Genomic DNA, 24,269 nt, shown 5'->3' with positions numbered 1-24,269 from the left:
GGGGAATCAACTCATATCGACGTGTGTACAGTAGACACCAAGCTTTACAGCGCCGTGCGTGTGTGTTCAGTTAGAAAATTTAAGATTTCATTATCTGTGCATGTCCCTGGTGTTGTTAAAAGACGAATAAAGGAGAAAATATACATTTTAAGGTAAGATAAAGAATTTTCGACATAAAAAACGATATTAGAAGAGGTAATTAAAGTGGGAAACTTTATTCTTTACCCGAATATAACTTTGTGTACTTGGTATGTGTGTGTGTACATATATTTATACACATGTTAATGTATAAACGAGTGTAATATGTGCTGTAGACTATATAGGAGCATGGAATAAACTGCATAAATACAGACCAGTCTACAGAGATGTAAATTATGTTTTCATGAAGATTTACAATTGTTTGGTTCAAACTAGTTATCATTTTACTAATTTGAACAGCCACAAAGTTTCAATCTTTGTTAACAATAAATTTGTTAAAAAAATGACTGATATAGAGTTTAAAATCACCCAAGAAGTTATTTTTACAATTGCACTTTGCTCCTACTGATTTAATGTAAAATTTGGAAATTACTAAGTGAATTTCCTTACACCTAGCCCTAGGTCTGTCAGTTGTTTAATTAAAGGTGTATATTTTTAACTTAGTAATGTATATCCTTGGCTTCATATATAGGAAATAAGAATTTGGATAAAGAAATGAGTTGATATCACAGATGTTTTTGTTATTGGATACACTGTGCCAGCAGACTGGTATCATTCTATATTTTTTTTTTTGTAAATTGTGCAGGAAACTGACTGCACAATCTATAGAATGCAATAGCATGGCTGTCAGCTTAAACATATTGCCTATTCTATAGGTTCTGTGATATTTAACATGGACAGGGAAATACAAATATTTGACTAAAACTATATTAACTAGTCCACACAAGTTGGTTCATTTTTTACTGGTACATACTTATAATTCTAAAACATAGCACCAACACCTGTGAGTTTTAATATGAAACCAGTGGTTGAGGTATCATGCATACATAATTTTTTTTTAATAATTCACAAAGGTCTTTCAAATCTTTGAATTACAGAGACATGCATGTAGTCACACATTCAATGTGACATGCAGCTTGTAAAAGTTTTGGACATGATAGTTATTAGTGTACTAGAAGAAATCAATTATCATTCACACAGTTTTAAGGAATTGTGTATAATGTAAACTGATAGAAAATGATGCACAGTTCCAGATCATATTCAAATAGTTTATTAATACAGTGATATGTATTATATTTTGAGGTCCCTCATGGGGACTAGTAAATACATTGTAGCACCTGGAAGTCCCATAATCACAAATTTGTTTGTGGTGTTGGTCAGTCTTACAAGACTTGAAAGTTGTTCAGTAAAACATGCACTTGTTTTTTAGCAAATTAAGAAATAATTAAATTATGGCATACTCTATGCTTATATTAACTTTAATAAATTTGTCAATATTTTTATAAAGAGCGTTTTGTGACGTGTAAATATTGACAAATATAATGCTCAGTTGTTCATGGTAAAATGAGAATAGAGCATGACATAAACAAATTTTTTGATTCTAATATTAAAGAAAATTTAGGACTTTTTTGGTTCACAGCAGACAAGCATGTGTCACCATGTTCTGTTAGAATAAGAACACAGCTTTGTTTATAACACTCTGTTTTACGTTCTGTTTAATTATTTCATCTGAATGTAGAATTAAGCATTCAAATTTTTAAAGGTGTGTATTATCTGACAAAATCAAAGGAAACCAAAGGTCTTTAAAAACCAACTAAAACAGAGCACTTTCAGATCCTTGTAAGATAAGCTTGGACACAGGATTTGTATTTTAACTGTTTGAAATAAATTAGGAAGGATTGTTTTCAGGTATTCATATATCACACAATGACTTCAATTACTATGGTATTCTCTTCTACAAATTAAATGAATAAAACATTTAAATTTTTATCATGGGTTTTCATTCATAAAGATATTAAGATGAGGGTTGAATGCTCTTCACACAAAACTAGTTTCATCCTATGTATGAGGATGTTTATTATCTATCTATGGTCCAATGACCTATCTATGGTCTCATGGTCTATCTACATGTAATACTTCGTTTAAGTTTTCCATATAAGTTTTTCATTATAGGTTTTTACAGTGCAATGCATTCCTTGTAGTTAAGTTCCATATTCAGTGTATACTGGTGTATATATATATCAATCATTATAAATCATATACTTTTGTTTATTATAAATTGATTGTTCATCATAGATAATGTGCACCTTTGTTTCAATGAACTTGGCTTGTCTTGTCTTAATTATACAGACTGGAGATGTTATGTATATATGTAGCTCGGAAGACGGGCATATATTGTATGCATAGGGCGCAACCAATAAGATGATACATCTTAAACAGAGGTTAACACTTTAAACAAGAAGTGTATCTTTTAATTAAAAGTTGCAGGTAGATATTTTTTTAACAAAAATGTTTTCTTTTTTTTAAAGGTTCAAATATAATGCCAGTGGCAGCACCTCAAAAAGATGCACAAATATTTCAGCATTATCATCACTTATTACCCAAATCTCCTGGAGCACTAGTGGGAGCATCAGATACTTATTATGCACATGAAACATTAGACCATTTACATAGTATACAAGACGATGAAGATTTCTTTAGTCCACATAGTCCACCAATTTTAAATTTAAGTCCACATTTAAGTTCACCAGATAGAACTTCACCATCTCAGCGAGTTTCACCAACACACAGAACATCACCGAATCAGAGAGGATCTCCATTTTATGATTTAAGAGAAAGCACAAGGAGGAGGACATTTCATGGTCAGTATAATTGAATAAATTTAATTGACTAAAAATATTAACATAGCGTTTTTAGCAGTAACTAGTATGTTTTACTTCAATATACAAGATACAGTACATGTTAAAGTTGTTGATATAAATTTAGATTTATATAAGGTTCCAATAGATGTATAATCGAAGAACGACAAATGTCATGTAGAAGTGATGTAAGAAATGTATGTATTGTATGATTGATTGATTGATTGATTGATATGGATATTTCTTTATGTTGATGCCATGTTTTAATATTTAATGTAATCATAAGCATAGTCATTCCTATATCAATTGTAAATCACTGTTCTGTCATACATTCCTGGCTGTATATTGTATTAGCATGCTCTCTCTCGCTCACAAGAAAGGTTGACAGCCATCAGGGCTATATGGATTATCTCTGGTATCTCACTGTATAACAACAACCCTGTTTTAAACTCTTCTCTTCATGTACATAGCAGATTTATTGATGTAGCTTGCCTAAGATTACGTGCAGTGTGTAAATTGATGCTTGGTTCTTTCTAATCTTAGGTTACAATTGTATTTAATTTATAGATCTTAAGATTGCAAAAGAATTACAACCAAAGATGGATTATTTCTTTTTTTTCTGTCGAATAACAGATCATAGTTGTTATAGATGTTACATTTGTACCAAAATAAAGATTTCTAAAAATTCCCAATCATATCATAATACAGTGTTTATGTATTAATGCAAGTATTAAGCTGTGATTCTGTCATTGTCATAGACCCTTTGTTTACACAATCATTTCCAGGTTATAACACTTATCTGGCATCCTGATATTTAAACAAAATGGTCTGGTGATACTGCATTTCAAGAGTGTTCTATTTTCATCGTAGTAAATATTTGTTTTTTTTACCATTTGTATCGATTTAGGATATACAAAAATAATATATTTGACAAGCGGTTTTGTTACGTTTTTTGTTGCATTTAAGAACTACACTTTTCAAACTGTTCTTCTTCATTGAAACATTGCAGGAACAATCTTAAATGTGTCGCCCAACCATTGTGTAATGGGGATTGATGTGTCCTTAGAAAAAAGTATTAGAGGTAACCTAGTTATAAAAGTAGTCTTATATCTAATAACTACAGGCAGGATGTGTGCAGAATATGTGCACCTAATGATATATATAGAATTTAGTAGGTTGATATTTAATTCTGTTTTTAATTTCAGAGGGAAGTTCACAAATGCAGAATTGTTCTGGTGTAATCTCAGAGGATTCAGACAGCAAGGTAATCAGTCATTTTTTTACATGGATATTTTAGATATATGTTTAAAACATCCTTCAAACCCAGATGTTAACAGCTGTTTTGATGTACTATAAAAAGAACATATAGAATATTGACAGTGGTTGACTCCTTAAACATCTCCCTTCTGGCCAACAATTACCTATGTAGGTATGTTTGATAAAACAACATAAGTGGTAGGGTTCAAATCCAAAATTGCACTGTCAGACCTATATCTATGTTTGCAAATCCAAGGATGGTAAAACCATTTTTCAAACTAGATGTTTTCTTGGCAATCTATAATGAACTGTAAGGCATTTTTTTATTTTTCAGTATCACTAGACTATGTTCCATAGTACTGATTTAGAATTTATATACAAATTGATATATGATACATATTCCATACCGACTCATTTATCATCTGGGGACTCATATCAGCCTGATGTGTAAGCCTAGGGTTTGATATGGGTTGTCATGGTCCAGAGATTATAAATTGGCTGATATTGAGAAGTCATGTGTTAATCTGTTTATCATATATATATATTTTCAACATACGAACACACCCTTGACTGATATATATGGGGTTATCAGAAGTATGATCTACATGGAACATCTGACACATTTTAGGTTTCATAAAGTAGAGTGAATTTGAGGAAGGCCATGTTTATTTTATATACATACTGTTTATGTTTTAAATATGGAAAACAACAGGTTTAATAATTTATTGTATAAGATATATATGCCTAATGAGCATAATGATTTCTAGTTGGTATGTCCAACCATTTTGCTGTCTTTCCTGTAGCATGTAAATGTTTTAATTAAGGGTAGTTTGTGTTCACAGCATACACATGTTCATTATGAAGTGAAGTAGTGTAGATTCGTTATTATTTTCAGGTACCAATTTCATGAATTTTGTGGACATAAATGAACAATGATTTAAGTTTTTAAAGAAGCACAATTTTCTATAGGCTTATATGCAATCTTTGGCAAAACCATGGAATCAAATATCAATATTTGATTGATTGATTGATTGTTGGTTGCTTAATGTCCAGTGGCAAATATTTCATACATATTCAGGACGAGAACAAGTTCACAATGAATACAATAGTTAGGTTGATACAATAGAGGCCATCTGGGATGATGGTCGGGGAAATTTGGACTGCCACTGGAAAATGAGGGTATATTGGATAGGGACAGAAATTTTGCCTTGCAACAAGCCACCTACGAACCCCTCAAAGAGTTGTTGCAAGGGTTCTTAACGTGCAAAGAGCGTGGCACTCTCTCTACACGAGGCATCAGATTTAACGTCTCCCTTCTTAACGGACGCGACTGCGAACTTGATACATCCCGCACAGCCAAATGGACGTCCCACTTTGGCAAGCGTTTTACTGTCGGTTGGGAGAAGACCAAGTGACCATATTTCTATACCCCAGTCACCCTTGGGGTGTCAATATTTGATGATCCCCCTTAACCTGAGAGACTGGACTAAGTCTTGATGTATTGAATGTTGTAATCTTGAATTACAATACTAAGATTTCAGTGAAAAGTTGTTGGTTTTTGTAAATGACATCTTTAATTTTATTATTTGTCATTTCAAATTTGACGATGGAGATCAATCAAATGAGTTTAAATTTGATATTCTATATTGGACTATTTTAGTCTAGTGCTAAATCTGAAAATGTGTATCCCACAAAAAAAAAGGATATTTTCACAGAAAAATGGCCTAAATTCCAAATAACCAGGATTACATGGGTTTTTAAAAAATGGAAGTTGTATCCTGTTTGAATTTTGTACCTTTTATTCTTTCGTTTTTTTTCTGAGTTTCTATTTAGTCACACAGGAAATATAAAGAGAAACGTAAATTAATTTCCTGTCCAGTAATATTTATCTTAACCATTTACTTTATTTTGGAGAATAAAAGTAAATTTCCTGTCAGGGATTGGAGTTGGTTTTGCCTGTAGCGTACATATGCCTTATACAAATTTATGTCGACCTTTTAAACATTTTCTAAAAATAGTGTGTGTCGAGACTAGGAATATTTGCCCATATTAACAAAGGTATCAAGTGACAGTAAAATTTGTTATATGGTATTTATTCCCCCAAGTTTGTGGGAATCAGAAACAAAGAATGAAATACACAATGCCAATCAATGATTTATTGATTACAGGATCGAATGGTGTTTTTCATATTCACTGGAGTATGAAGTACTCTGAACTCATTATAGACACAGCTCTTCTAACCCACTTTAAGCTGATTTTTAATGCAAATTTATACATACACAGCTGAAAATGTTTTTCAATGGGGAAACCAGTTTTGAGGACATCAAAGTGAAAAGCTAGATTACATGTACAGTTCATGTAGACATTTGTATTTTGTATTTAAATAAAAAATTAAGCAATACCTTTGCATGATCACATGTGTCTAACGGTGTTCTTGATTTTTAGTGAACAACTTTTATCATGAAAATTTAATGATGTTGTACTTTTTTGATTGATAATTTTCTTTTTCTTTTTTCTGGCTGATATTCTTTCTTTTGTTACATTAAAAGCTGGTTAAAAGAAGAAAAAAAACATGTGTTGGCTCTGATCATAGAACATGATGCTGCCAGCATCTATAGGTTTTTAATAGAAAGACAAAAATTGATTAAATATTCTAATGTAACACATGTGTAGTGTTTCATTAATGAACAGGGACAGTGTTGGTCTCTAAAATTTGTCAAAATGTGTGATAGACAGGTTTATTATTTGGTTAAGGTTATAAATAGATATTTCTTTTAATACACTGTTATCCCAAAAGTATTATCTGCTTTGGTAAATAATTATCTTATCAAGTCTTCTTATAAGATGTATTTATTTTGAAATTCAATGTTTTATTTATCTATTGAGGACATTAATAAAAAAAACATGTTCCTATTTTTATGTTCCTTTACTGTTCCGGGGGCAATATGTGGTAAAGGAAGACCATTTTTTTGGATTACAATTTTTACCATTTCTAAAAATTGTTGTAGGTTTACAGAGATTATTAAACAAAGTAGATCTACAGGTAGAAAGACATTTTAGAAAATTAAATCTTGTGAGGAAATGTCCATGTTTTATTATGTTGTATCACTAAATCCTTTGTTAATAATTTCCTTAATTAATATAAAATATAAGCCACAGAGCAAATATTTTAGAATAAAGAAACTCCTAATTCTAAGCCTCATTTAAATGATTTTCCCATTTCAAGGCCCCTTTAATCTAAAGCTAACATTATATGGGCTCCAGCACTCCTGTGTGTATACCTTGATCAATATGAAAACTTGTTCAGATAACTATCAAACAAAGAAAACCACAACTCTTATGTGGAAGACCTGGCATTCATGGCTTTTCTTCTAAATGACTTTATCTTACTCTTAAAATTATATAGGTAAAAGAATTTTTTCTGCCATGTGGAAAGTTTGAGGCAGTATTTAGTTTCAAATCATGACTTCTTACAAAAATCTGTTTGACATGTGAGGAAGGGGGTAACAACCATGTTTACTGATTGTTAGGTACAAATAATCATAAAAGTCCATATTATATATATTATAAATATACCTGTACCATGGTACAGTATATGTGGTTTTTATCAGACAATCAGGTTTTCCCTTTTTATGTTTATGTTTTGGTTGAAATTATAGATCGTATTTTAACTGTCCATTGTCAGCTCATATTCCAATTGTTCTATCATTAGTTAACATACAAGAATTATACATATATGATTCTATATGTACATATATTACTGACACAAATTGTGGGGGTTTGGTAAAGAATGAAGAATATTAGGTTGAATATATAAAGGAAAAAATGAATTTAATTATACTGTGATGACCTATTTAATTGTCAAACATTGACACAGTGATGCATACAACCACATTTATGACTGTTTGCCCTCCAGTTCTGTGAATGCCACCATTGTTCACATGCCTTGGAGGACTGGTATTTTAGATATGAGGAAACAAATTTTACCTTCCAGGTGTGGCCACTTGTCAGGAAGACAAGCAGGTGATAATAATCTCAAGGAATATAGGTTGATTATTTTCTCCCTCCTTTAATATTTCTTTCCACATGTCAAGCTTTATAAGGTTAAATTAAGGTGAGTGAACCTTTACTGCACAGAAAATGCATTAATTAAAATGCTTTGTACTAGAAATATTGATTTTATTTTATGGGAAATATGCTTGTGTATAAATTATGGTCTGCTTAAATTTGTTCTGAAATATCAGAAAATAATTTCTAATTGAAGATGAAAAAGTTCAAATATAAGGCCTACGTCAAGCTTTAAAATCTTGCAAACGATTTTTCTTTCAGTTATTGAGAGTGATTCATTCTGAAGTTTTAATGGCAAACTTCCTTTGTCAAAGTAACTTCTCTTTACACACAAGGCTAACCAACTTATCTACACAGATATACATTATGGAAATCAAGCATAGCGCACAAACACATTTTATTTTTCTAGGTCAATACACAGTTGTATTATGGGTATCTGTTGGAGGGGATAAGGTCTTTTATAAGATTATGTCAACATGAAATACTTTACCCCCTAACTCACATTATGAATCACCACACAGGTATTTAAAATACCCTAACACAAAGCACCGACATTTCCTCTGACTGATCTCAAATCTTTGTTTTCCTTTATTAAACTTTTTTCTTTGTTCAGTTTAAATTATCTGCATACTACTATAGAGTTAAATATCAAACTGACTAAGGGGTAAGACTATTACATTTTTGCTTGAAGAAAAGTTGTTTTTGCAAGTTACTAACCACCAGAATGACTAATAATAGTAAATGCTGTCAAGTGTTAGCATATGAAAGCCAAGTACCATATAGACCTTACCTAAAGTTAACCAAAGTCAATGACTCACACAGCTTGATTGATGGTCATTTATAATGTAAAGCAGAGTCCGATGTAAATCTGGATTTATAGTAAAATTAATCCTAGAAAAAAACCCAGATAAATGTATCTCATTTTGCTTTATTGAATACATAAAAGAAATATTAATGCTAACAAGTCTGCTTTATCTTGTGACATCATTTGGCTGCTTTATCATGTGACAACATCATTTGGCTGCTTTATCATGTGACAACATTGTTTGGCTGAAGTCCAGAGAAATATTCCCACTGCATTATCTATACATGCCATTGAGTAGCTACTCAGCCTGGTATCATATAGTAAATATAAACCTGGGAAACATGCTATTTATAAATTAGGCTGTTGGTTTTGATATTTTTCATGTCGGGCCCTATTTATGTGGACTATACAGTATGGACTTTTCTCATTGTTATAGACTAAATGGTGTCTTATCCACTTCATTTGAACTTTGGTGGATAGTTGTCTCATTTGCAGTCCTACCACATCTCCTTAATTTTAAGGTGTTTGTAAAATGGTTCTTTTTGCTTAATAAAGTCCTTATACTTTCCTTTCGTCCATTGATTTGTCACTCAAAGGAATGTCACTGTTATGCATTATCTTATCAGACCAAACATCATTTCAAAGTCCATCAGATTTACAGAGATCAGAGATTCATTGCAATCATCCATCATACTGATAAACATAGTTACATTTAAATGAAGGGCAACCTAAATGTGATATAAATAACAAACATTTTTTAAACATTTTGTTCTGCCACTTCTTCAATCTCTTTTATCTCATATTAATCAGTAAGATGTACAGAAAGACCAACTAAAACATAGAAGTCTTATGATGTTGTTTTTTTGTGTACAAGTGTATAAATGATAAAAGACAGCAACACAATTAAGTATCCACTGAATAAACAACCATTTTAGATCACTTTATATCTTATTGAGTAATATTTTTCACATGACTTTTCTTTATCTCCTATTGGTTCTCTGGCCTTAGTACTCGTTATTAGACTTTTTATAGATGTACGGCAGATAAACTCTCAAAATATCTGTTTTAAGTCTGTGCAGGAATAATCTGTGCATGTACATGGTACTATTGGTTACAGTAAGGGTCATAAGGTCAGCAAGAACTCTTGACTAATTGCAATGGATGATGGGAATTTGAATTTAATTTATCAACCCCCAAGAAACACTGCATATTCTCATTGTTAAAATTCCTGATGAGAGAGATATTCCTGGCTTTGATTATTTTCCATCAGACTTAATTTTTAAGGGAGAATAAACTTGGGAGGCATTTTGGCAAATCCCAGCTAGTAACAATGTATGGTCGGATCATATGTTTCTGTATGCTATATGAATTTGTATTTTGCATTCTTTTCAATGGAAATTCTGACGTCACAATGCATTCTCAATGGTACGAAAACCCATATGAGTAGAGGATACATGTATACCTTGTCTGTGTTATATACTTAGGCCATGATCATCACTTATTTATTTCCACCTGCATGACATGGCAGATGGTAAGTGTTATGTGATGATGACCAGGTTTTTATAATTAATTAAAATTTAATAAAGAAAATGTGTGAAAATAAACGACAACAATATTGCATGTTGGTGTTACAAAAAATTGTGGTAATTTTCACACATTTACTTGATAATGTATATTCTAGTAAACATGTATACATTCTGAATATGAATTTCTAAATTGTAATTATATTACTCTTTGAGAATGTGTGTGACCTTAACAAAACTTGGTAAATTGAAAAATGAAACTTTGTCATATTTACCTTAACCTTTTATAAGATCAATACAGAGACAAAAAATAAGGTACATCAAAACAATGCAATGTAACCTACAGTTAATTAATTTGGTAACTCCAGAAGAAATTTCTGAAAATGTTCTCAGTCCTGCCACTACTAGTGTAAGAATGTGGAATTTTATAAACTTTTTGCCAAGGTGCCATTAATGAGTTGCTAGGATCACTACTAATATATGATGTTTTGGAGAAAATGCTGGTCATTATATTATGATTGTGCTATTATTTTTATTAACAACCACATTGGTAGATAGTAATAAAACCATCATTCGGTAGAATTTGTGTAGTTCTCCAGTTAAGAATGTACAACGAAACATGTACTTTGACCTTTGCCCTGAGACCACAAGTATTTCAGAATGTCCATTTAAGTACTTGTATGAACAAGTCATAAATGTGCTAGAAATAGATCTGAGATGTTTCCCCCAGATTACTGCAATTATAACTGCAGCATTGCCATTATCAATAAAAGTTATTTATATTTAAGGAAATTATTCAGCAAACTTTACGGTCTGCCTCCATATTTGTTGAAGAGATCAGCTTGACTTTTTTTCACTTTGATTTTACCTTAAATGATGTATGTCAATATGGATTTTTTTCTGTAATACTATCCCCAAGTGTAGTTTTGATGCATTTAATGATAAAATTTCAAATATTAAAGGGGAAATCAATTCCAACATGAATGTATGAAGGAAAATTTACAAAGCATGTACGAGTTGTGTGTGTGTTAATAACTAGCTCACCATAGCATTGACACATTCATGATTGCTATAGTATTGATTGTTTTTTTTTCTCTGCAGAGTGAGAGCCCTAGCAGAAAGAGGAGAAAAACCTCAGGCAGTTATATTGATTTGACACATTCTCCAAGCCCCCCACCATCTTGGACCAGAGAGGTGATCACAGAAGCTGCCAGGCTCAGTTCAGCCCGACGAAGACCTTCCAATCAGTTACGGAGATTATCGTCAGATAGATGCAATACACCAAGGGCTCGTAGAAGGTAAACTGTTCTTGTATTGATTGCCAATATGTTTAGCTGTGTAGTAATATATTTATGAACATTTGTATTTTAGGGTGTCAGGTTTGTGGCATGTACGGATTAATATTTCAGCATTTTATTTGTAAAATAATTCATTGATTATATCCTTCGTTAAAATTCTCCATAGAGAAATATAGCCGAAAGAAATCAATGTTTTCTTCCCAAGATTGTAGTGGCTGACGATTGATTTCCTTTGTTGACATGTTCTATACAAATCTTTTCTGTTCTCTCCCTTTAATAAGGCTATGTTTATTCACCCATTTTCCTAGGGATTTGTGACTCCACTGAGCAAACATGAAATGAGAAATCCTAGATGATTTTGCTATTTATCAAGAGTTTAACAACAGATGTGTACAATGACAGCTTTAATTTAGGCCCTATTCATATTACTTAGCCTTAAGCCACTTACACATGTGAACTTTAAATATTTAGCAAGAATGCCATAAAACAAGGATTGTATCATTTTATCTAAAGACTTCTCTATAACCTCAAACTTTGTATATATCCAAGTTTAAAACATGTAGAACAGGACTACAGTTAAGTTTTATAAACTTCCCACACATATAAAGTGTATATTTTGTTTTGTATGTTTAAATGTAAAATTGCCAATACTCAGCCGGCTGTATATATATACAGAAGGTTTTATACTAAGGTATAATGGTTAAACCACAACATACCTGTGTTTCTTTGATCTGGGATTTCCTTGGTTATATTATAAATTTTCCATTCCTTTAAAGTAAAAAAAAACAATCATAAGGACAAAATTTGATAGAGAAAATTTTAGTTTGAATAATATTTTTATTATGTCCTCCTTTAGACACTTATTAAATAACTGGACACATCGATCTGAAATGTAATGTTTGCTGGTGTCTCAACTACTTATATTTTTAAAATGATCATAAAACTTCATTTAAAAAATTATTGCTGAAAACTACAGAAGTGACAGTTCATATTTTAACATGATGTATAAACAAACCTCCTTGAGATATAACCGTAGGAAGTTTGAATTAGAAATTTCCTGCTTGTGATCATGGATTTAATACACACCATCACAAGCAATTAGGTATTATTCATGTTATATTCACTTTATTATCCTATATAGGATATAGCAATGTTATCGAAGGGTTTTGGTGGGTTTAGATTTACCAATGCAGGAATTTATAATATAAATATTAGTAATAGTATAAATACATTAATACTGTCAAAGTAGAACTAAATTGTGACGTTTATACTCAGAACATGAACATAGATATACATTATGTAAACTTCAAACAAAATCATATATATTGTAATTTGTAAGGTTATAAAAATAGATTTAAATATTTCATGTCCTATTTATCATATGTATGTTAAATTATTAAAAATATGTGGTATTTTAAATGATGGATTTTTTGTAATCATTACATACATTAACTGTGTATGACTGGATCATTAACACTTAGTTATTCCAAACAAATTCTGACATATTCGGCTCTTTCTCATTCTCATTTATAAGAATCATGTGATTTCCCAATGCAATACAATTTCACATGTGAAATAAATTCTAATAATGTCACTCCTCTGATGTCATACAATAATTATGGGTGATGTCAAGAAATTGTTGATGATGTTGCATCAAAACAATTGAGAATGCATAGACAAAGATATTATCTACTTTATTCCCATTAATAAATCCATGGTCAATGTAATAAAAATAATAACTAAATAAAAACAAATTCAAATATTGGAAAATATTCAACTTGGATTAAAAACAACATTGATAACTAGTGTGCTATGCATTTCATGAATTAATGTACAGTTACGTTGTAAAGTCACTTTCAAATATTTTTCATTTGAATTCTTGAATTAGTTTGTTTCTTTACAAAATTTGCTGCAGATCCTATTTCAAATTGTATTATTTCTTGTCATCGAGGCCAATTTCCTTGTTTACTTCTTTTACTTTTACCATGTGCAGACTTATCTCTTTATGTACATTGTTCATGCCCATGTAACAGTTTTACTTGTCTTGTAAATTAAAAAATATCATCATAACTGTATTGTAAAAGAGTGTTGAATGAATTCAAGAGCAGAGTATTGTTAGTTAGCTTTTTTTTTTAATTTGATTAAATTTATGTCATAGATATTACAGACTTTATTGCTCTTATTTCTATTGATATGTCAAAAGATGACACAAAGTATGAAATAGCAAGTGTACATCACTTTTTGGTTTATTAATAGCCAATAATAGAACAATATAAAATTAGTACATTATTGATATCTTAAAAATTTAGTACGGGTTGTGTATTGTGACGTCACAAAACATTTGCTAGGCAAATCTTGTTATATAGCAACGACTGTGTCCAGGATATTGCCTCATGATGTCATAATGTCATGCTTAGATGAAAGGTATTGTATGGCAACCAACATTGACCAGTCAAAATCTCTTTTACAAATGTGTTTTGGTAATGTCATAGACATCAGGCAACAAGATGGCTGAAAACATTTTTTATGCTGGACCAGTTTATGTAAATGCAGAAAACCAACAGTATTTATATTCAAGTCAGTTCTCCCAAACTGGAAATACATCTATGGGCTTTCAACATCCTATACATGACCAAACTGAACATCAGTCTGTTGGCTTTGATCAATCTGCACAGTCTTCTTTGGGCTTTCAACAACCTGGGCATCCAGTACAAACAGTGAATCCTGTGACTCCATTTATGATCCCTGTGAATTTTGTTCCTCTTGGGCAGCAGTTGAACATTTTTAACAGAGCAGGATACCAGGGTTTTGCTTTTAATGTGATTCCTGGTAGATATGTATTTATTCCACAGAATACTGAGAATAGGTTTTCTTCTTATAATCAGCACATATCAACAAATGAAATACAACAATCAGTTACTAATGGAAGCATAGAACAATCTGAAGAATGGAATCAAGCATTTTCAAGAGTTTCTGAAACAGCTGACCAGTACCTTGGAAGAAATGGAATTACACATTTTGCTAGACAACCATCAAGTCTGTATGCTCAAAACCAGTCTGAAACTTCTGGTACTATTAACCAGAACTCAGCAACTCATATGCCAACTCCTTTCTCTCATGAAAGAAGTTATTCCAATGGAAATATGTATAATGAAACAGAATTCCACCAAAATGACTCGTTACATTTTTCACAACAAAATTTAAATAGCAGTTCAAACACTTTTGTTAACTGTCATCAAGATGATGTTCATCAGAGACAAAATACATTTAATCAAGGATCTTTCGTGCATTCATCATATAACCATAACTCGGGTCACTTGCATGACCAGTCAGGAAATGAAATACCCAGTGCCAATACTAATAGGAGAGAGAATTCACCATCTTTACATGATATGTTTCAAGAACTTGTGCAGATATATTTCCATGAGATGACAAATTGGATTCAAGCCGTTGTATTCAATCATCCTCGACAAACAAGAACTAGGTCGTTACTTGGAGTTATATCATCATTGGTATCGGAAAATTTTCATACAGTTCTTCAAACAGTTTTAAATGGATTTTTCAGTGGAGTGCTTTTAAGTCAAAACTTTGCATTCAGGCAAATTTCAGAAACTTTGCTGACAATTGAAAACTCAAGAGCAATTACATATAACTTAGCCCTACACCTGCGAGCACATTCAAGAATCTTTAACATATTTCTGTCTCCTACCAGGTTATTAGGAAGATTTGCCGAGGTTGTCAATAGTACTACAAGATGGATGATTATGAATCAAACAAATTCAATACCTGATATATTACCATGGTAATAATGCTCACCCTTAAACATGTCCAAATCAATATATTTTGTTTACAAACATCTTGTATTTTAATTTTTTCGAATTAAGACATTAGACAATTTAGAGTGTTAGCACTATAAAACGAGGTTTAATCAACCATTTTCTACATTTGAAAATGCCTGTACCAAGTCAGGAATATGACAGTTCTTGTCCATTCGTTTTTGATGTGTTTTGTTATTTGAAATTGCCATGTGATTATGGACTTTCCAAATTGATTTTCCTCTTAGTTCAGTATTTTTGTGATTTTACTTTTTAACAAGGAAGCCTCTTGTTTTAAATAAGAAATTTGCTGTCAGATATAATTGGTATAGGATATTTTCACTATTTTTTTCCTTTCTTACCAATTTATTGTCAATTACATGTGTTCTACTTATTTAACTTTTTTTATTCAAAATGTTTGAAATACATTTTGTAGCTGAAAGTTTATTATTTGAAACCGTAGTCTTTCTAATATTGTCCTATGGCAAAAATTAATTTGTCAAAATTAACACTTAATTATCATATGATAGTTAGAATAAAAAGTAAAAGTGCCAATATTTGCACTTGTGATTTTGTCAAACAATGTGCTAAAAGTTTCAATTCTCATTTTGTATGTCACATTTGTTAACTTAAATATAAGCTGGCATGTTAATGAGGATTGAAACTATTAGCACATTGTCTGACAAAATCAATATTGAAAGTCCAACCTGGAATTGTTGAAAAGAATTTTTATAATGCAGAATTGAATAATGGTAAAAATAGTGTATTCTAAGAGATAATTACTGTAATTAAAAAAAAAATTCTTCAGAATTTATAAAATTTAATTGGGGATGGTTTTTTAACCATATTTGGATAATCTGTTCACGATGATCAAGTGACAAACCCTGTGAAACGTCCTTTTTAAGTAGAAGAGGCTTAACATACAAGGAATTGGTATTTAAATGTAATTTTATACCTCACCAAGAGCTGTCAAAGATTAGTCGAATTTTTATTAATTAGGGATCCTCCCAGCTTTGTATGTTCTCAACATCCATGTCCAATTTCGCAGAACAAACTAAAATGAAAAAAATTCTATTTTAAATAAAATTTATTAAATATTTGAATAAAATTTATTAAATATTTGAATACCTGAAGTGTTTTTTCCTATATTTTAGCCATTTTGCAGCACACTATAATTTACTTGTGTATTTATTTTTGAAATGTCTATAACATGCTAAAGAATGGGAATAATTATTCACACAATTGTAATCACATGATTTGATCACTATCCATGCCATAGGAAGGGAAATAATAGCAAGCTGATTCCATATTTAAAGTTATCCTTCAATTAAATTTCCATTGTTATTTTGTAATATGGAGAATAAACACAGATATTCATTGTGTGGATATGTGATGTCATATAGAATGTAAAAAAATGAATAAAAAATTACCAGTTTACCGTAGATAAGCAGAACCAAATATAACAATCACTAATGAACAGACAATCAAAACATGATTTTTTAAAATTATAGTGTATTTTAAGACTTATCTTATAAAGATATTTACTTCCTATTTGCCATGTTCATGCAAATTTGCATAATGGCATGTTGTCCGCCATTTTGTAAATGTTACAGATTTGTATTTTTTAAGTTCATGGTTTAGTTTTTGATATTTAGTTGTTTAGATTTTATACTAATAAATAGCTTATATATACATTCTTTCAGTCCCGGTACAAGAAGACGAACAAGAGACAGAAATTCACAGCAAACAAGAGAGGCTTCACCAGAAAGACGTGCCTTCCAACCCCCACACATGATGACATCACAGATTCATCCTGCGTCCTTACCATCAAATCATCATAGGACAGGACAAAGACCAATATTAATGGAACAAGTAAGTAAACTGCAGTGTCCTTCAGAACAGAAAATAAAATTTTTATGACTACCAAGTCAAGGAAGATTTGAAGTCGGAAAAAACTAGGCAGTGTCTGTCATTATCAGGACAGGACTATTGTTAATTAAATGATTGAAAAGATCTAAAAGTAACACTGTAAAGGAGGATCCATTATCATTTAGAATACTTCAATGGAAATGGTATTATATCGTGATGTTAAAAAGCATGTCTCATGGTGTGGTAAGTTTGACCAGGAGTCTAGACAATTTTGCCCTATATCCCTATTTAGAACTTGGATAAAAAAAAACACCTTTCTTGTGATTTTAAACGTGATAACTGAAATGACATCATCACAAGCATTGTGTTTCATATGGAAAAAAATATTTAAAAAATGATTTGTTTCTTATCAAATTTTACTGTGATCAGAATAAAAATCCTTTTTTTTTTAAATTACACTTTTTTTCATTCTCATTTTCGAGGTAACAGATCAATGGACAACTGATTAATTTTGAAGATTACATATTGTATTTCACTTAAATGTCATGTACCATTTATTTCAATATTTGACTTGGTTTATAAATTGCCTCAAATTTTTTATTACTTTGATATCATTCTTGGATAATTTTTCAGTTAGAATGGAGAGTCTTTATTATGGTTTGATATTTTTTAATCTGAAAAAAAAAGTTTAAACTGGATTTTTTTTTATTTTGAATTATTGTTAAAATCAATATGACAGCATTTCCATATACTACCCAATATTATGTCTGCTGTATTGGTTAGATGTAACATTGCTTAGGGTTTAATTTTATTGTTGAATTTCATCTTGGCTGGTAATCAAATTTTAGGTAATGTTAAAACTGTGCAGTTTAAAACTTAGTATTTAGTACAGGAGCTTTGCCAAAATAACACACCTTTTGTAAAAAATAAGAAATGTTTCAGCATGTTCAACATTGTTCAAGATATGAAACTTCCAACACAGTTTGTCTGATAAACTTTTACTGTACATGTATATATATATTGTACATTTTAATGCCTGTCACTGACTGGTTCAAACCAGATTTTTCACTCTAGATGTGTAGATCTTGTAGGTAATTGGTCTGAGAATTTAAACACATTATTAGGACTATTTTATATTAGTATAATATTACATGAATTGATTGGTCTAAAATGTTGGGTTATTGTAGTCGATTCATTATCATCATGTGTAGGTTGTTTAGTGTCTGGTTTCCTGCCTTTACTTTGTTGCTCTGTTATTTCTCTTATGTGTTCAACTAGGTTAGCACATGTAACTTAATTTTGAAAAAGATACTTGAATAAACTATTGCATGATTGTTTGTCTCAGAAATACTTTATTATTTGGTCATATAAAATGGATTTTTAGAACCTTTCCTCAAATGTAAATAATTGGGTTTTTGGGGATATTTTTTGTCTGGATCAAAAATGAACTTAGCCCTTAAGTTTCAACAATTTTTTAAAAATCTTTTCTATATATTAAAACTGAATAATTTAACCTCCCAATATGAAATATCAAATGGTTCTAAGCCTTAGAACCCATTGCAATATACTTTTGTCTGTAGACTTCAGATTTTTTATTTCTATTTTCCAGATGCCAGTAACAGCTCCTGTTTCTATGACACCGTTTGCTATCCCAGTATGCACAGGGCCACATCATATCCCAGTGTGCACCACAGCTCATATTCCAGTGTGCAGTAGCCAAGCAACATGGTCATTTCCTGCCTGCAGTGTTCCCATACCAACATGTAACATGCAGCATATTCCTGCTTGTAGTCTACCACAGATACCGATTCCACATCACACGTTTCCACCTCTGTTTGCTCATCATCCTCATAGTCTAGCCAACCATTTACCTCGACAACAACATATGTCGCCACCAACAACACAGTTTACAGCCAATCATAATCAGCCACATCATCACCATCATCCACATCCTCATCAACAGCATCATCAACCATTTCATCAGGTAAGACAAGGTCATTTGACCTACAATTTTACTATCAATGTTATGAGCTTATTGAAATTTCACTTTTATCATTTGATTCACCTTAACAGTATTTTAGATGTCATTTTAAAGTCAAGATTAAGTATTCCTAAAAGAAGGGACTATATATTTTTTGAAATGTGCATTTGAAAAGATTATCATATGTTGAACTGTACAGCTCTGGTGATATTTTACATGAAAAATATTGGAATAAAAAACTTGATAACTTATTATTTAAAATTTACCACACAACTTTCAAAATACAAAACACAATCATATTCATTTGAAAATCTTACATTTATGACTAAAACATCTGATTCTGATAGTTACCATTTTTAGGTTGTTCAGTCCAGGTTTGAAATATTTGCAGATTTCTTGTAGAAAAAATGTTGTTTTATGGATATGGACAGACATCAGCCAGTACATCTGTTTTTGAATAACTGAAACAAGTTAAACAAACAGGATTTATGAGTTTTTCTGTAGTACAGATTTATTGTTTTATCATGAATTAGTCCTGTTTGGTCTCTATCTAATTGTTGTTGTTAATTTTATATTTCCAGCGTCAGGAAGAAGAATTACAAATGATCCCAGATCATCATCGCCAGGCTTTCCAGTTGCCGCTACATCACCACCATCATCATCAGACCCCATTCACACATTCACCTCCAGTAGTGCTTCAGGAACCCAATGTTCATCCAGCTCCACATGATTTATATGTAAGCATTCATTCTCACTTGTTCATCATTTGAATTTTAAAGTTGAGAGCTATTTATACTGATGAGTGAACATATTGTATCTTCATGTTTGAATGGAGGGCAATCTAAATTTTGTAGTACTGGTACATTGAAAGTAAAAAACAGGATTTTCTGTATGTGTTTTGTGGGTAAAAGGTTTACATGAAAACCATAGTTAGCTCTAAAAATTTTGACCAAATTATGTGAATTATATTAACAAATGAATTCTGGTGAACCTTAGGTGCAGAAATGTCATTTGTTATGTATGTCTTTAACATAACATGATTGACAAATTTGACAACAAAAGTCAAATAGTAGTTTTGGGTCAAGTTTAACACAATCTTAACCTAGAAAGAAATTTTAATTGCCATTATCTTACATAACACATTTTGAAGATATCTTCTCTTGTATCCAATTTAATACATTGATTCTAAAGATAAGAATAAGAAGATGTGGTAGAATTTCTAATGAGATATTTCGCCACCAGAGACAAAATGATGTTAAAATTAACAAGCATGTTCTATTTGTATTAAACCTTTTGATTTATATTTAAACAGGGACCCTTCCAAAGACACTATGCACGACCACGCATGGGAGGACGAAGTGGAAGATTGCGGTCAATACCATTACCTCCACCACCTTACCCAGGATTCCTTCTTCACTTCCTGTAAGTTTTTATCTTGATACACCTCTATAAATCTACATGATTTTACTGATTTATGAAGCAAAGGATACTGAGACATGACAGGAGATCTGAATATTCAATAAACAAATGAAAAATTTAATATTAAGTGTATGATAAAATGTTATTACAATATAGAATGATTTGATTGGTCACCAGTTGTTGATATGGATTGAACTCAAAATCAGATATTTCTGTCATCAAGTGTGTCTGATGTATGACAGTCAAAAAAATAATATATTTCATTGCACGATTAGATATGAATGAAGTAGATAATTTATTTTACAATCAGAAAACACTTTTTTCAATATTTTCTTTTTAGCCTGTATGTTTACTACAATGTCATTTAGTTAAGGAATAGTTCTGTATGTACATGTCCCAAGTAATAGCATATTTAAAAAATGGTCATTCAAGAATACATTCACATTGTTTTTTATTTGAATTTGCAGAGCAATGTTAAGCAACCCTCCAATACCTCATCTTGGAAGAGACTTTAATGATGAAGCAACAGAGGTGGAAAATTATGAGGTATGATAGAAACTTTCTGATATAAATTCACAATTTTCTTCTGTATTGAAACAGCATATCATGATTGTTAAGAATAAATATGGCAGTTAAATTAATCAGTATGAATACGAAAGATTATAAGTTAGCCTTTAAGCATAGGGATTCATTATTCTTCCTAAGAAACCAAAATTTAGATACAGATGGTTCATGATTTTAAAGTTCAACAGAGTATAAATAATCCTTAAGCATATATGCAAACCTTGACAAAACCATGATATCAAATGTCCATTAAATACTATATTTTTCTCAATCTACAAAAGTTGGAAATCACTTACTATAAATGTGTCCATCGTCAAGAAAAAAACCTGAAAACTGATCATTTCATGCTTTAAATGAAGATCATGTGAAAACATTTGTGATAATTTGCTATCTGATATTTCAGGCATTATTAAATTTAGCCGAGAGACTTGGAGATGCAAAGCCCAAAGGGTTAACAAAGCCAGAGATAGAACAACTGCCAGCTTATAGATTTAATAAGGAGAACCACAATTCAGACATGGACCAAACCAACTGTGTTGTCTGTATGTGTGACTTTGAGAACAGACAACTGCTCAGAGTGCTACCCTGTAGTCATGAATTTCATGCTAAATGTGTTGACAAATGGTTGAAGGTAAAAACTACTTATTCTTTATATGTGCATTTGGTAACAGTGTTCTAATTTACATCAATCGAGAAACTTTTAAAAGAAAATAAATGGATTAATGTGATTTGGTTGAGGTTTTACTTAATCTGATGTGATTTTTTTAATTACACATTCTGATAATTTGGCACAATTTGTTGCTAGAGAAAAAACTTGATGAACACTTTTTTGAATTAGATTTTAAAAGATAGCCTGTATAAACTACATTTTGGCAGAGATTTTTTTTTAAATTAGAACCCCCCGCTCCCCTTTTTCTATCAATTTTTTAAGTTTACATTTTTTGTCCAAGTTCCTTATAAAAGCCATTGTTCTAATGATTTCATATTTATAAATAAGTTTTCATTGTATAATTTCAGACTAACAGAACTTGTCCAATATGCCGAGCAGATGCTACAGAAATAGTTCAGTCAGACTGATAATCCAAACTGTTCAATTGACCAGGGTAAAAATAGTTCCACTGTATGTCTTTTAATGATGCAAATTAAAATTCATCAGAAAGCAATGGAAAGACAACAGTACAAGATTCTTGTTTAACAGACATACTAAAAAAAAGGATGGAAATTTAGTTTGTAATTTTCTTCCATTGTACAGATATTGTCGACATCTAAAGCACCGTGATTGTTATACTCAGGAATAGATTATTTTACACCAAAATCTTAGGTGCTTTACTGTCTCATGTACTGCATGACCTTTAACCTTCATACCGGCAGAGGTCAGATGTAAGCTTTTCTTGTTCTTTAGATTTATTAAAGATAATTTTTGAATGTGTAGATGTTAACTGCATGCATATTTTTTTTCAGTTACATTCAGTATTTTAAAATTTCTTTTGTATTTGCTGTAAACTTGATCTAATTTAAAAGTTTAATTTTTGTCAAAATCTTGGCACATTGTTACAATATATTGTCAAGAGTAAAAAGGTTAGACCTGATTTGTTTTTGTTTTGTTTTTCTATGAGATGTGCCTGTGTTTTTTTTTATTTGTATGAAATCAGCCCTTAGGGTGTTGAAAACTTATTTATGTGTTCTTTAAGTTACATCAATGTAACATTAACAAATTAATATAAAAATGTATGTAAAAATATAAAGGAAAAAGGTGTTATCTGCTTTAACACATTAAATACATATAATCAAAATGATGGATACACTTAATATGTTGTAGATGTAAAAAAATCACATAAAACTTGTCAAAGGGAGATAAGTCTAGTTAAATAATGAACAGGAAGTCAACAATGCAATACACAGTAATATGCTTGTTTAAACATATCATAATATGTAAATTTTTTTCATCTCTCATGTTGAATTTGAATGAAAGTCATCCTGCTTTGTAAGTCTACATTTTTTCAAGAATATTTCATACTTATATGCTGGTGATACTATTGCATACTTGTATTCAAAGGACAGAGTTACGTTGAATTATTATTTTTTGTTTTGTTTGAATGTCCTTAACAGCTGTACAGACATGCTTACAATATGAGATGAGACATTACACATAAAATATATGTATTTTACCTTAAGAGTTCCCATGAATAGATTATAGGCATTATAATCCATTGTAAAAATAGGATTTAATTTTTTTTTTTTGATAGTGGCATTTTTAAGTGTTTAAGCTTGGTCAAATATATATTTTCACTAATTCTTGTATAGTGTATAATTGATACATATCATTCATGGTTTAATAATTTTTCTTAAAAATGCGAAACCATTTTATTTAGAAATTAGACGTTAATAGCATAGTATGGAAACTTAGTGGAATTGATTGATTTCTTTTTATTATTCTAATAATTCTAACAATTAATAAGGGAATCAACAGATGAAGTAACAGCTTTTTTTTCCATTTATGTCATCGATTATTTGATGATCATGCAATTCCCGAAGTTTTTTTCTGTTGGCTGGTTTTACTAGATTGGATCAATATAACGCTTATGTTTCCTCTTCCTGGTAAATTTTGCTGTAGTGGGTATTTTCTTTATTGTAACCTTAATGAGTTATCTGAGATAACATAGACCAAGGTGGTGAAAAAATATAAGTTATATTGGGTTTCATAAAACTTTATTTACTCAAACTAAAAAATTGTTATGATTTAGAATTAAAAGTTCTATGAAACCCAAGATCATCATATTTATCTAGACAAGTAAAATGATACAGGGAGAAGTATTTTGTTATTTATTTAGAC

General features: G+C 30.8%; 1 protein-coding gene across 2 annotated transcripts; it reads left to right on the top strand.

Annotated features, from left to right (window-relative positions):
- LOC143071774 (E3 ubiquitin-protein ligase RNF38-like) lies at positions 1–22,651 on the top strand. 2 transcript variants are annotated; one of them, XM_076246346.1, is made up of 11 exons: positions 1–152; positions 2,508–2,840; positions 4,043–4,101; positions 11,592–11,788; positions 17,307–17,475; positions 19,082–19,456; positions 20,035–20,190; positions 20,766–20,875; positions 21,340–21,418; positions 21,840–22,067; positions 22,454–22,651. In XM_076246346.1, exons 2-11 carry the CDS (start codon positions 2,519–2,521, stop codon positions 22,511–22,513), a joined length of 1,755 nt encoding a protein of 584 aa, XP_076102461.1. In that variant the 5' UTR covers positions 1–152; positions 2,508–2,518; the 3' UTR covers positions 22,514–22,651. The 2 variants fall into 2 exon arrangements, with proteins under 2 accessions (XP_076102461.1, XP_076102459.1); XM_076246344.1 differs by lacking the exons at positions 1–152; positions 2,508–2,840; positions 4,043–4,101; positions 11,592–11,788 and adding an exon at positions 14,260–15,590.
- The last annotated feature ends 1,618 nt before the right edge of the window (positions 22,652–24,269 follow it).

This window comes from Mytilus galloprovincialis, chromosome 4 (assembly GCF_965363235.1).
Source record: "Mytilus galloprovincialis chromosome 4, xbMytGall1.hap1.1, whole genome shotgun sequence".
Lineage (NCBI taxonomy): Eukaryota > Metazoa > Mollusca > Bivalvia > Mytilida > Mytilidae > Mytilus > Mytilus galloprovincialis.
The sequence above is the reverse complement of the archived record's forward strand: the minus strand, read 5'-3'. Positions and strand labels throughout refer to the sequence as shown.

Excerpts from the sequence above, each read along its gene's own strand:
- LOC143071774 (XM_076246344.1), top strand. The coding sequence starts at position 14,296 with ATGGCTGAAAACATTTTTTATGCTGGACCAGTTTATGTAAATGCAGAA. Across the intron at positions 15,591-17,306 it reads ATACCTGATATATTACCATG|TCCCGGTACAAGAAGACGAA; the intron begins GTAATAATGCTC and ends ACATTCTTTCAG. Across the intron at positions 20,191-20,765 it reads CAGCTCCACATGATTTATAT|GGACCCTTCCAAAGACACTA; the intron begins GTAAGCATTCAT and ends ATATTTAAACAG.